General features: G+C 41.5%; 1 protein-coding gene across 5 annotated transcripts in view; it reads left to right on the top strand.

Moving 5' to 3' along the window:
- The window catches only part of USP3 (ubiquitin specific peptidase 3), a 52,840-nt gene extending 40,669 nt beyond the window's left edge, over positions 1 to 12,171 (top strand). For all 5 annotated transcript variants that reach the window (XM_031046027.2, XM_034065867.1, XM_031046028.2 and 2 more), the window contains exons 9-15: positions 3,520 to 3,666; positions 5,314 to 5,420; positions 5,577 to 5,657; positions 6,582 to 6,700; positions 6,861 to 6,974; positions 7,088 to 7,155; positions 8,720 to 12,171. In XM_031046027.2, coding sequence (XP_030901887.1) covers positions 3,520 to 3,666; positions 5,314 to 5,420; positions 5,577 to 5,657; positions 6,582 to 6,700; positions 6,861 to 6,974; positions 7,088 to 7,155; positions 8,720 to 8,885 — 802 coding nt within the window. In that variant the 3' untranslated portion in view covers positions 8,886 to 12,171. The remainder of the gene's footprint in view (positions 1 to 3,519; positions 3,667 to 5,313; positions 5,421 to 5,576; positions 5,658 to 6,581; positions 6,701 to 6,860; positions 6,975 to 7,087; positions 7,156 to 8,719) is intronic.
- Positions 12,172 to 14,839: the final 2,668 nt, after the last annotated feature.

Genomic DNA, 14,839 nt, shown 5'->3' with positions numbered 1-14,839 from the left:
CAAGTAAATCGAAGTATCGTTCCTCTCCAAGGTCTCCCTGTCCTGGCCCCTGAACCTCTTTCAAAGGAGCACTGAAACCTGTTAGGATATATTGTGATGAAGGTAAGTTGCTCCATGTTCTCAGGTAGTAAAGATGTTCTGTTATTGTTACATCTCCAGCAGTGCTGAAAAGATGCTGTGAAAACATCTGCTCGTTAAGTAATGCAAATAACACAAACCTATTTATTCGCTCTTCCACATGGCCAAATATATTTCACTTGGCTTACGAGAATCAAGGAAGTTTAATACCAGTAGTTGCAAGTAGTGACCAAAACATTACAGGCAAATGAACATCCATAATGTCCTTGACCAGTCTCCCTGTTACAGTCTTTACTGTAATTCTTGTTAGACTAAATGAGTAACCAGTTCATTCAAGTTCCTCAAGCAAATTTTCAGCACTGTGGGTTCTGTCACAGCTTTTAAAATAAAAAATAGGGGGTTTTCCCCTCCCCTTTTTATTCCCAGTTATCTTGGAGCATGTCCATGATTAATTGTTAAGAGAACTCATTTAATCACGTGGAAAATACACTGTGCTGCTCAATAGATCCCTGCTCCCACATGATCCAGGGAGAAAATTTGAATTTGTTGAGTGCTTAATTGTACCTTGTAAAGCTAATGATGGTACAGTAATAGTTCTACTGTGGGTGCCTCTTGTGAGACTGGGAGGAGAAGATGGTGGCCAGAGCAAGTGGTGTGTTAACAGCCAACCAGCCATGTTGGCTTGTATTTATGAAGCCTGAAGTGATGGGTCAGGAGGAGGAAACATGTTGGAAATACTGTTTAATTGTGATAGCCTGAAGAGTTTTCAGCTGTTAAAGGGCATGTCACGCCTGCCTCCAAGGACTGCAAGTGCTGCTCTTTCAGCTTGTAGAAATGGCTCTCTGCCTCATGTTGCACACAGGGAGCAGAGTGTATGATGTATAGTTGTGATAAGCACAATTTGAGTGCCTCTGAGCTCTAATGCTGCTGTGGAAGTCCTGCTACTTGTCTGTTGGCCAAAGTCTCCTGTTGTCGTCTGCTGCATGCCAAGATAGTTCTGTAGCCTCATGCAGAGCTGCAAGATGTGTATTTTGCAGATTTACTGCTATATAAACAGCATAGTCTGTTTACGTAGTAACTGTTCCTGTTTATATCCTATCTTGTTACTAGTAGGAAAAGGAATGTCAGAGGTGGGCTTAAATTGAGTTGCTTCAGGTGGATGGAGATCAGTTTTATTGCACAAATTGACTGTCAGAGAAACGATGCTTTTTGCTGAAGGGCTTTTAAGATCATAGTTTATTTTAAACAGTGCATTGTCCCTATCTTTATGTTCTTTTAAAGATCTGTATACTTAAGCTTTTTAATAAATCCAAAGGATTTTTCATCTACAATTAACATACTTTTATACCAGTATAAACTAATGCATCAGGAGCACAGCCAACAACATAGAATGATTACAGAGGTTAATTCATCAAATTTGTTGCAGAGCAAGCATGCCAGGTACTTCAGAGCTCTCCTATGAGGAGTTTAATGTTGAGAAGGTGTCTGAAGCAAAGAATTCCCATGAATTTCATCTTCAGCTGTTGTGATTGTTTATATGCTCATTAAATAGAAGATACCTGTCTTATATTGAGTAAATAATCCTGTTACCTCATCAACTTCAGAATGATCTTACAGTGTGCACTGTTAACATGCAGCTTTGAAGTTGAATTCGGTTTTACTACTTTGTTTTGTAATACCATGTAATAATTTCGTGACTGGGAGACTCAATCAGTCCTGTTCAGGACTCTGGCCTGTTGAAGCACAGCAGTGTTTCTGTGCAAAAGGTAGATAGTGCTGCTGATATTCTTCAGGTTTCTGTCAGACCTACGTACAAACTCAATGTGTTCTTTTAACACTGCTAGCTTGGAAGAAAACATTCATTTAACAAGAGGAAAAGGCTTAATTTCATTTTTATTTTGTTACCTCCTAGCAACACTGTTGCAGGACATAGCTGTGTTCCTTACTACGTGTGTCAGCCTCAGGTTGCATACTTCTGCTGCACTGAGTCTGTTCTCATTTCTCTCCAAGTACTGTGCCATGAGTGTTATGGACACTTAGCCTTCTCTAAGTTTTAAAAAAGTCTGTTTTTTCCCAGGCATTCCTAGGTGACAGTTATTGTCAGTACTTAAATGGAGTAGTGAGGAGGGAAAGGGGTAGGAGAAGCATGGTAAAACAGCTTAAAAGATCAGATAAGAGGAAACAGGGAAAGCCAATTCAACTATGTAGAGATTTTTGGAACTAGGCCTACAACGACTTGCACATCTTTACATCAGTGTTTCATAAACCTTCCACTGTTTCACTGTGTATGGTTTCCTGCTTCAGCTCAGTATACATCTTAGAGCTATTGATTGGTAAATTAGATGCATGATTTAGCTTAAATAACTTTGAAGGCATATTTTACCCTAGCAGATTCTCTGTTCCCTTCAATTAGGTTAGCTAATGGTGAAATAATAATAGTGACTCTTTGAGCAGCATTGGTGCTGATAGCATGACACATCTGAGACCGGGGGCCTATCCCACCTGATCCAAATGCCCAAGAGATGCTCCGGGTACCCCCCCCCCCCCATCACCTCTCCCTCCCAACAAATAGTGTGTGGGTTATGCAGGGGAGGTGTGCAGCTCTAAGCACAGCTATAGATCTCACCCTAGAAGAGGAAAGAAAACTCTCCTCCTAATTATTTCAGACTTCAGTTGTTGCTGAAAGATGCCTGTGGAAAACAAACCCAAAGATTAAATTCCAGGCTTCGATGGGGAGGGAACAAACAGGCAAGTAAGCATCTGGCCCTGCCAGAGAGAAAGGGATCAGTGGCTGAGTGAAAACTACTCTGCAATACTGACTCTCAGTTCCAGGTGAAAAGTACGTTCTGTGGTGTCTTTGCTTTGAATCCTGCCGGGTTTGAGATTTCAATCTATTGAGCATACTTTACAGTAGTTTCAAGATAGGGATGAATACTGTGCTGTCTGAATTGTGCTTGCAGAGGTTACTCATCAAATACAGTCAATAACAACAGGAGAAATGCTTTGTTTGAGTAAGGGGGAGGTTCCCACTGTGTCCTTCTGGCTCACATGTACGTGAGACCTCGGATGTTACTAGTGCAGGCTGAGTTTGATGGGGCCAGTTAATATGGCAGCTACATTAAGTAAACATGTGAGCAGATGTTATGTCTCTGCTGCTCCCTGTTGTTTTCTAAAAGGTCTCTTGTAGATAAAATGTGTATTTTTAAATACTTCTCCATCCTCACAAAGATGCATGCAGAGGGCAGGTGAGCTGCAAAGGACCAAAATTGTGTACTTTAGACATAGCTGTACCTTTCCAGAGGCTTCCTGAAGAACTGTTCTTGGTACAAAATAAGTCTGTCTGTATAGAGTCTGGTCAGTATTATCAAACCAGCAAAGGCCTGATGTTCTCACTAAAGCAACTTTTTGATTGTGGTGCCGTTGTTTCCTTTTTCTCTTAAGAGGATACCAGCAACAGGATGCCCATGAGTTTATGCGTTACCTTTTGGACCATCTACACCTGGAACTTCAGGGTGGCTTCAATGGTGTCTCACGTTCAGTAATTCTGCAAGAGAACTCCAGCCTGGCTGCGAGCAACAAATGTTGCATGTAAGTGTTACGGTTTTTCTGATTTCTTCCAAACTGTAATGCCTTTGTGTGGGCTGTGTGCGGAGGAGCTGAAATCTCAAATTCAGGCTTCCTTGTTAAGTTTTTTTAGTGTCTCTGTCATGTTACCAGTTATGAAGCTGCAGGTTCTAAAGGATTAGCATCCTATAGGATGTTCACTTTCCAAGGGAAGTGTCTCAGAGCAGCTTTTGCCAGGTGTGACTGATCATACAGGCTAAGCTGTAAACACTTTGTAATTCATTAGCAATGGTAATTTAGACTTCCAAGTTACTGTGTCTTAAAACAGAGGTAATCCACATTTCACTCCTGTTTCTGTACTTCTCAAAGTCTTGTTTGTTAATTCTGTCTCACGTGTGTGTTCTCTCAGATTGAAACTGTCATAGAGAGAAGACAGTTTGTTTCAGGAAGGAACATAAAGTCAGTTCAGCCTGCATACTAGGTCCCTAAATCCTTGGGTTCCCTCTGTAAGAGCTGAGTTTCCCATTCCTACATCAATCAGGACACAGTAAGCAGGTCTGAGAGATGCAGGATTTTATAGCTGTTTCATTAGGAAAAGCCTAGTTCAGCTTGTGCTCTTCACCACGTGCATGTTGCTGCACTGATGTTTGAAAATCCTACAAAGTAATCTTAAAATGTTCTTAGAATTGAAGTGTATTTCTGCAAACAAAACCAAATGTTTTGTCAAATTAACCCAAGGAGAATTTAAGCTTTGTTCAAGTACCTTCTGTAAATTTGTCTGAAGAACATCTGTTGAAATGCATGGTGGGGTGGAGTCAGCTGCCTTCTGTGCAGGGCAAATGAAGGTCACATGCGGTTAAATGCCTACAGTAAAGTAATAAATCCACTGTGAATGCTCTCCCTGATTTATTTGGGTAGCCAGGTCCTTCAGCTCAAGTGCAGTGTTTGAATTAACTGTAAAGGTGTACGTGGCATGCAGATAAGGACCACGTGTTGTTGCAAGCTTTTGTCAGAGCTGCAGGTGCAAACTAGCGTTTTTAGGAGATGTTTAATAACTTAAAACTTATTTGTTTTAATTGGACTGTGAGAAGCCGGTCCATTATGTAACCTGCTAAAAAACATTAAGAGAGTAGTGAAAGCATAGAGAACAATGTTGATGATGATGCATGATGTGTATTACTTGTTAATGCCCCTTAAGCTGTCTGTGGAAGTGAAGTGCAGAAATACGCTTGAGGAAATCAAAGCTACTTGTGACAAAGGGTGTAGAATTAAAACTAAAACATTTTTGGCTTACCTAAGAAGGAAGAATCTTTTGTTGCACAGACAGCAATAATGACTGCCCCCCTGTGAGCATCAGCTCTCCTCTGCAGAAATGCAGTTGACCCAGGCACCTCCAACACTGAAATTTTGAGCATCTGCTTAGAGCATGAGCACTTCACACTTTTGTTAGGTACAAAGTAAAGCAAAGCATTAATGCAGCTAAATACTCACACAGTACAACTGTGGGGTGAGCGAAATGCTGAGTAGATGAACTCAGTCTCTTTGTTATACACATGGAAAAAATGTCTCTTCCTAGCAGTGGTGGGTTGTAAGCAGTAAATGTGAAACAGGTACTGGAAGTTAAGCTCAGACATTCTGACTGACTTCCTCTCTCTGATGTGGTTTGTCTAGAAATGGAGCATCTACTGTTGTCACAGCAATTTTTGGAGGCATTCTTCAAAATGAAGTCAACTGCCTAATCTGTGGGACTGAATCTAGAAAGTTTGATCCATTCCTAGGTAAGGTGCCTCTTGCTTTCAGAATTCTGGGTGACTTGAAGCAGAAAAACAAACCTGTCATGTATTTAGGTACATTTCATGTATTTAGTCACATGACTGAACCAGAATTTAGTCTGAAAAGAGTAGGGTCTAATGTTTAATCTTTTGTTTTTCTAGACCTTTCGCTAGATATTCCAAGTCAGTTCAGAAATAAACGTACTAAAAATCAAGAAGGTGGACCAATGTGCACACTACGAGGTAAGAGTGCTTGGGTGATGAAATCAGGACTAAGAATATGTGCTCTTCAGAGCATCTGTTTCCAAGGAGCTAGGCTTTCACTGGGGGTGGAACTTCGTGCAATGTGCCCCCTCGTTTTATGAGATGCGGTGGCAGAAGGTGGTAAGAGAACTTTCCATGCAGGTTTTACCCCAGTCACTGTGTACTGATGTGTGACTATGATAAACTGGGGCTGAGAAGTGCTTCAGGAAGTCAGCTGAGCATCAGGGAGGCTTCCAGCACACGGGGTTTTCGTGGCTGAGAGTGTTTCTAATATATTCAAGTCCTCCCTCATCTGCCTTGTTGCCTCCTGGCGCTTGCTATGGCTCTGTGCTCAGAAGTACGTGCCCTTGAGAGTCATCATAAGGATGACTCTTGGGTGTTGTGCTTGTGAAACAATATAATTAAATCCCCAAAAGCTGGGCAGTAGTGCTGTTATTGACCTTGGTTTAAAAGATGTTGATTTCTATGGATTTGTGAATAAATGTGCTGCAGATTGTGGTGTGTATTAATCAAAGCCCCATGATTTTCTGTTCACTTTGTACCTAAAACCAAACCACCTTTACAGTTGAGTACTCTTTGTTAGAAAGTCATTTATTGTGCTGAATGTTGGATGGAATCTTGTTTGAAAGAGATTTTGTGGATGCCTTTTTTCTCTTGAGCTGCTTATAGCTGTGTCTTCAGGACAGGGAATGCAGCATGTTACAACATGGTAATGTATAAAGCATTATTGCACAGACTTTTGCTACACAGACATATAATAACTAGATTGACTGCAGCAGACAGGCACACCTTTTCTGTATTGCTATAATTGTATTTCACATTACAAAAATCACATGATGTCATCTTGAATCAGGTTTCTGATTTCTGTGGGTGTTTTGTTTTGTGAATCTTGTTTGTTTTTAGATTGTCTTCGCAGTTTTACAGACCTGGAAGAACTTGATGAGACAGAGCTGTACATGTGTCACAAATGCAAAAAGAAACAGAAGTCCACCAAAAAATTCTGGATTCAGAAACTACCAAAGGTTTGTATAAGTATGAAAAGTAACAGTGTGATGGTGTGTCAAAGATAATAAAAACTCAGCTGTTAGTACACCAGTGCCTAATCCTCTCATGGGCTAGTGCAGATGTTGAGTGCTGAGTTCAACCTCTTCCGCTAACACATCCTTTTTTTTGATCCTGTAGGTGCTATGCTTACACTTGAAACGATTTCACTGGACAGCATATCTGAGAAACAAGGTTGATACATATGTTGAGTTTCCCTTACGAGGCCTAGACATGAAATGCTACTTGTTAGAGGTATGAAAACTCACCGATACTTTCTGTTGAAAGTTGTTCCACAACATATCTGTATTACAAATTATAGTAGGTGCTAGTGAGATTTGAAGAGCTTTCTGTCTTTTTAACCACAGCCTGAAAACAGTGGTCCAGAAAGCTGCCTGTATGACCTTGTGGCTGTTGTTGTGCATCATGGTTCAGGGTGAGTACATGGAGTAAGCCTGCTTCTTGGCCAGACACTCTCCCCCCTTGAAGTACACACAGTTAGTGAAGGTTTTTCTGTCCCTGGTGAAGGTCTGTATTTTTACTGGTGGAAAAAGCAGTAATTTACATGGCCCTAAGGTGAATCAACTTCAGTCAGATCTATATGACTATTCCCATGAATGCCCACAGGCAGACTTGGGGGGAGCGACTAGAAGTGCAAGACAGCATGAAAACAGTCTAGTTGCTGTGGGAGTGGAAAGCCCTAAACCAACAGAGTGAAGCAGGGGGCCTTCCAGAACTTAGTGCCTCATTTTGAAATTCTTAGTACAAAGAATTCTATATATAGCATATATATATAATATTCACTTTGGAACAACTGTAGCCTTAATGATTGGCACAGTGAAAGCGATTATCCTGTATGACTTCTCCAGGAGTGAATGCCAACAGGCATGTCTCTGGGCTGGCTAGTGAAGTTACTTGGTGCGGTTCGTTTGGGTTTTCTTTTCCCTTTCCCAGCCCTGGGCAGATCTGCTGAGATTGACAGTAGCAGAGACAAGAGAACTGTTTATCCTGACAGAAATGTGTTCTTTTTGTTTAGCAAGTGCTTTAGGGATGTGAACAGTGAAAGGAGTTTTCTTAAGGAAACTAAACTCCATTATTGAAAACCTTGCTGATACCTGAATTTAATTCAGAGGTACTAACCCAAAAGTTCTGTCCAGGAAGCCCTTCCTTCTGCTTCTCTAGAGGAACGATCTGGACTCTTAGAAAGTTTTGACTACTAAAGGCAGCCTCTGTAGCACCACTGTGCATCTGACTGGTGCTTCCAAGTCCTAGGAGAACTATATGGACAGTAGAGTGGGGTGTGATAAGAATGGAATTAGATTGATTAATGTTGAGCATGTGTTATAACCTGTAAGCAAGTGAAAGTGGGCCTTACGCTGGGGTGGCAGGGTAAGGAAAATTGGTGGGTTTGTAACTCTGGTATGTTAGATTCAAACTGTTAAATGAACTTGAGAAATTTTCCTCTTGGTATTCTGGGACTAGTTTTGCTGCATGTGTTTTTATTATATTAGACTATGTGAGTCTCTCTAGACCTAAATGGGGATGATTTCTGAAAGTTGAGCATAGTAACAGATTATAGACTTGATGTTCATGTAGGCAAACATGGATGTTTAAGAAGTCTTAGGTCAAACATAGATGTTTAAGAAGGCGTAGGTCAAACATGGATGTTTAAGAAGTCTTAGGTTAAACATGGATGTTTAAGAAGCCTTGCTTTCATAAAAACTATGGGATGCTAGTAAGTTGTTTTAACATCATCCCCCCACCCCCGCGCCTTTTAGCTCATCCCAGTGAGTGATTATTTTACTTACCACAACACTTTGGAGAACTTTGAGCCCCACAGATTAAGAAGGGAAGCATGTCCCCAGCGGTTGCACAGGGCTGCCTGTTTCTTTCTCCCTCTGTTTGGTGGGAGGCTCTTACCCCAACAGCAGATGCATCAGAGGATGAGGTGGTGTGTCTCCTCCTGACTGTCCTTTCTTTCCCTGCTCCTGCACTGGCAGCGTTGGCTCTGGACACTACACTGCGTACGCAGCCCACGAAGGCCGTTGGTTCCATTTCAACGACAGTACTGTAACCTTGACTGACGAGGAGACTGTGGTAAAAGCCAAGGCCTACATCCTCTTCTATGTGGAACGGCAAGCCAAATCTGGATCAGATAAACTTTAATACCTCCTTTTAATTCTTACTTATCAAGTCCACAGGACAAAACATTTCCATTTTTCCATAAATACTTGATCCAAGACTATTAATTTCATTGTGCACTTTCCAATTTCCTCTCATGGGTTTTAGTTTTGTTGTGTCAATGGTAGCATTCGACTTACTGAACTTGGACACAGACTAACTTTTTTTGTAGTTATACCAGAAAACCTCAGCAGATTTTGATTTGCTGCTTTAGTTGCGATAACTCAGTTTTTATATCTATAGTTTCATGAAATAGTTATTTGACTTTTTTATATCAATGTTTTCAGCCCTCACTTCCTAAAGGCACATTTACATCAGAGAAGCTTTCTGTCCTCCTTGCAAGCAAGATCAATGTGCTTCTGATTACGGAGAGTAATACAACTTCATGCTGTTCTTACAGCTGTTATGTAGATATGATTTAATCTCTTTAAATCAAAGAATTGTTTGCACGAATTATCTTCCCTCGTGCAGGAAACTAAATAGTGACCTCTGAACAATCTCTTGTCTGCTGAAGAGAGGAGATGTGGCATAGGAGATAGACCAGGTAATTGCTGCTATATTGGTGTGTGTTCAGGCTGCCGACTTTCAGGAATCGTTGCAAATAAACAGTTGGTTCAATTGTATCAATACTGCAGTTTAATTCAAGTATTCCTCACATATGCTCTGCCCTCCCCGCTTTCAAATTCTAAAAAATTATCTTAAAACCATACATACATGTCTAAATTGTGTTGAATTACGTTGTTTTTACCAAACCTGAATGCCTTTGCTATCTCTTGGTTTAGACTGTCACCCTGAAATTTGATTGTGAAAACTTACTTGCTTATAAACTGGCAGTACAGCCCTTGCATTTGGGCTTTGTGAGAACAGTCTTAGGTCTAAATGTATAGCTCCTGTTTACAAAATGCCTGCAGTTCACTTAAAACTGAAAGGAAGCCGATGGTGTTGTAGATGCTCTGTATGACAATTGTTTTGTCAGTTCAAATGCAAACTAGGGAGGATGCTCAGTGTCACAGCCTGGCTGTAGCCTGCCCAATGGAAGATGGTGAGACAAGACTGCTTATTTACTACAGCTGTAGTGGTTACACACTTGGCCCAGTACGGGATCTTTATTTAGTCTCTAGCTCAACACTGGAACTGTGACACAGTCGCTAAAACCTGGCTATGTATGTTCCTTGCCCCGGGTTACCTGATAGCTATACACTGACCTGTACAAAGAGAAATCACCATCAGGTGTTTTATTAAAATGCCATTCCTCTATAGCTTTGTCATAGCATCTTAAACCAGGAAAGAGAGAAATTGGCTTGATATAAAACTGCAGACAGCATTCAGCATTGCTAATGGTGTATGAAGATGTAAGCTGTACCCTAGTTAAAACCTACAGTGGTTATTATTTGATACATCGTGGCGTATGTAAGGTTGTCTTCTTTTACTTAAGCTGAACAATAAATAGAACTATTTGCTGCTTTCAGTTGCAGGTAGTTTGTCACCTGTTTTCCACTCCTTGCAGCCAGAGCCTTTCATCTCACTGGAATAGGTAGCTGTCATACAGGCAGAATTTGACAGATCTCACTGGTGTGTTGGATAAGCCAAGTATCCTACCCATACCATTACCCTGGAGGGCCTTACTGCTCACAGTTAGCTGGGGAATTAATTAAGTAGGTTCCATCTATAGCTGTGTTTGTCTGTGTGCTACTTGGACTTGTTTCCTTTAGAAGTTTAGTTTTGAGAATACAAAGCTTAAACCACACAACTAGCTCTGGGGCAGCAGCAGTTTAGCGTACAGGCAGCGTTCTCACAAACTAGTGATGTAAATGTGCCTTTCTGTACTTTTAGAAAGTTAAATTTGTAATCTTCAGCAACATTCACTTATTTTAAGGAGCTTCTACTTCTCCAGTTCTTTTTTTGGGTCAGATTATGTTCTCGCTTCCATGTTTCCTTTCAGTACCATTTGCTCTGTAGCATCAAGGTCTTGGGCAGTGCTCTGCCCACCATGGTCCCTTTGGGAACACAGCATGATCCTGTCAAGGCTTGTTCTGCAGCAGGTGGTGGTGAGAACTCAGCCATATCCTTTGCTGGAACAAGCACACTGTAAATCCTTTCAAAATGTAACTTTCTCCCATCACAAACCCAGATGGACAATATGAACAGTTTGTTGTGGCAACACAAGTATTTCTCTTCCTGGTGGAGAACTTTGCTTATCCACTGTATTCTATTCAGTGTGGTGTCAGAAAACAAAAAAAAGCAAAAAAAAAAAAAAGGCGACTGAGCACTGAACCGGTAACATGTCCTACACCTGGCCTCCTGTCACGTTTTTAACCTTACTTGTATATCCTGTATTTATCTACTAGCTTGGGGAAGGGGGATACCTCGTTTCATTTAAGCCAAATGTTTCTTTTCTACTTACTGCTGATCATAGTATACACTAACCGGCAAGGAGTTATTTTTCTTGCCTGTGACGCCCTGCAAGCCACAACTGCTCTCTGCAGTTCAAAGGCTTGCATATTTCTCACCAAAATCTGTCTGATCAAAGCTTGTCCTCATTAGTAATAGTTTAGCCACGTATACAACTGGAGACAAAAGTTATGTAAAACAAACCTGCAAAATGTCCAGCTCATGAAATGCTTCTGCTTTAGCGTGATGTAGAGCGAGCTGTTGAATGCAGCATTGTACAAAGCTCTTAAGGCACTTGCAAGCAGAGCTCCTTCTCACTGTACAGTCAGAAGGGCTTTCCAGGTGGGAACAGAGGTCAGCCTGAGGAGAGGTAGTTTAAAACTTCCAGACAGGCAAGGACAGTGGATGTGAAAGTGGTCTCCTGCCTTTCATACAAGGGTTTTACTAAATGGAAAGCATAACACGTGGTGGTCAAAGGTTTCCCCAGCAATGTTTCAGTACTGATGTGTCTGTGTCTTACTGATGAGGGAATCGGCACCTTGAAAAGTGATTCCAATGTGCTTTAGGATATCCTCAAGTACTGTAGTGCCATAGTTGTAATTGTTTACCATTAAAATCTAGTGTGTAATTTTCAGTGAGGATTACTGACTGTGCTCATCTTGTGTGTTTCTGGAGCATTTCCAGGTCGAATGTGAATTATATCTCATTCACACAGTGTGTTTATGGAAAATGTGCCATTAAAGTGTCTCCTTTCCTTAGACAATGAAACTCCTCTTGTCCTTCTGCAGGCTTGTAGAATATCATTAGTGTAAATCCTCTGAAACACAGGGGCTGGAGTTATTTTACCTTGTTCTTGCAAAATAAAGCAAATTGAAGCATTCTCAGTAGTTAACATCTCTACCAAGGCTCAGCATCTAAACCCAAAGGAGGATCTGCTGTTTAGTGTTATCCAGTGGTAAGCCTTGTCATCCAACAGCTGTTTGGTTGTATGTCAGAATATGGGCTCTGTCCTCTGGGTGGTATAGTGGCCATCCTAGCAGTGATAACCTTCTCATTCGAGTTTGCTTGGGTTGGGGTTTTTTAAATACACGCACAAATAAATATATATGTATATAAACAACACAAAGACACATATGTATGTGTACATGTGTGTGTATACACACATATATAATATTCCTGGGTGTATGACAAGTCAGAGCAGCCTCAGCTATCTAAACCTGCTCAAAACTGAAGGTAAGTTCTGCAAGGGATGAAGGGCAGAGTCTGAGCAGGAAGAACAGCAACTGCCCGGCAGCACACCACGTAAACTGCTGCTGCTTCCCGGAATTATGGCTGCAGAGGTCTGTGTGTAAGGCATGTGGGTAGGCACAGCACTTGCACACAGGTAAGAAGTAATAGCTGTACACTGCAGACTGATTTCAGATGCTGTTTTTCAGAGTTGCATTTCTGACTGCATTCTCAGGGCAAGGCAGAAAAGACGAGTTCTGTTTCCTTTTGCCATCACATGCTGACACAAACCCCATTAAAACACACCGGGTACATAAATTCTTCCAGCTATAACTTGAAAAACTGCAGTGCTGTTCGGCTGTTACTCTGCTGATGAGTTACATGTTCCCTTGTATTAACACCAGATGTCAAATGAGCATAAACTACCTAAATCTCACGTGGAGATCATAGGGCTGTTGGTCACTGTTGGTTTTAATTCTAAGCTGCCATTTGCTGTAGCTTTTTTTCTCCTTTCTGCTAGTCTCTCATGCTACTAAAAAGAAACATTTTAATTCTAAACCCAATCCTATACAGCCTTCCACCACGGCCACATGCACAACTATAGCAACAGAACTAAAACTGCAAAACCAAAAATTACACAATAACCACTGTCATATGTGAGCTCATAGAAGACATTTATTAAAAGCAAAAGCCCACAGACAGCTAAACACAGACCAGCTCTGTCCACACCGGTCTGTGTCCTCACTTCCCTTGTGCACAAGGTGGGTAAATGAGTACCTCTGTGTGCACAACTGCATGAGTGCGCATAGGTGTCTGTGCGTGTGTTGGCTCCTGTGCACATGTCTGTGTCTGCTGTCTAGGTCTCTGTCCATATGTGTCCATGTCTGCATGTGTCTGTGTTTGTGGCTTTGTCTTAGTGTTGGTCTGTCCATGTGTCCATCTTTGCCTTTATGTCCATCTGTCTGTTAGTGTTTCCATTTGTATGTCTGTTCTGGCTGTCCTTCCGTTTTGCCTATTGGTCCTTGCGTCCATTTGTCCATCTTTGTGCCTGCTTGTCCATGCTTCAGTTTGTGTTCATCTGTCCATCTTTGTGACTGTCCGTCCATGTGTCCCTTTGTCTTTCATTTGTCCATCTTTGTCCATCCATTTTGCTGTTAATATATGTGTCTTTGATCATCCTTGTGTTGTCTGTCCATCTTTTGTGTCCATTTGTCTGTCCATCCTTGCCTTTTAGTCCATCGGTCTCTTTCTGTTCATTTGTCCCTCTTTGTGTCCATTTGTCCTTTTTGTCTGTCTCTCCATCTTTATGTCCATTTGTTCTTCATCTGTCCCTTTGTCCTTGTCTGCCCAGTTCATCTTTGTGTCTGTCTGCCTTTCCTTTTGTCTGTTTATCCACCTTTGTGTCTGTTTGTACCTGCTTGTCCTTCTATTTGTCCATTTGTTTTTCTGTGTCCCTGTGTCTGCCTGTTCTTCCTTTTGTCTGTCCATCTTTGTGTCCATTTCTCCTTTTTGTCTCTGTCCTTTGTGTCTGTCTTCTTTTGTCCGTCTTTGTGTCTGTCTGTCCTTCCATTTGTGGCTCTGTCCTTCCTTTTGCCCATCTGTTTCTGTTTGTCCCTCCTTATATCCGTCTTCCCATTCCATTTGTCCTTCCTTCTGACCTTGTGTGTCCTTTTGTGCGTCTTTGTGTCAGTCTGTCCTCCTTTGTCCATCTGTCCTTCCTTTTGTCCATCTGTCCTTCTTTGTGTCATTCTGCCCTACCCCTTGTCTGTCTTTGTGTCTGTTTGTTCTTCTGTCTGTTCATCCTTGTGTCTGCCTGTCCTCCCTTTACCCATCTCTTCATCTTTGTGTGTCCTTCTCTGTGTCCATTTGTCCTCTTTTCTTTGTCTGGCCTTCTTTTTGTCCATCTGCCTTTTTGTCTGTACATATTTGTGTCTGTTTGTCCTTTTCTCGTCCATTTGCTCTTCCTTCTCTCCATTTGTTTGTCCTTTTGTCTGTCTGACCATCTTGATTCCGTTTGTCCTTTTTGTCTGTGTAGCCTTCTTTGTGTCACTTTGTCCTTCCTGTCAGTCTTTTCTTCCTTTTGTCTACATCTGTCCTTTGTGTCTGTCTGTCCTTCCATTTGTTTATCTGCCCTTTTGTGTCTTTTTGTTCTTCTTTTTGTCCATCTGTACGTCTTGGTGTCAGGCTGTCCTGCCCCTTGTCCATCTTTGTGTCCATCTGTTCTTCTGCTTTTCCTTGTGTCTGCCTGTCCTTCCTTTTGTTGGTTCTTCCATCTTTGTGTTTTCTCTTTACATTTGTCTTTGTGTCCATTTGTTCTTCCT

The sequence above is a fragment of the Melopsittacus undulatus genome, chromosome 9, assembly GCF_012275295.1.
Source record: "Melopsittacus undulatus isolate bMelUnd1 chromosome 9, bMelUnd1.mat.Z, whole genome shotgun sequence".
Taxonomy (NCBI): Eukaryota; Metazoa; Chordata; class Aves; order Psittaciformes; family Psittaculidae; genus Melopsittacus; species Melopsittacus undulatus.
This window is presented reverse-complemented; position numbering and strand designations above follow the sequence as displayed.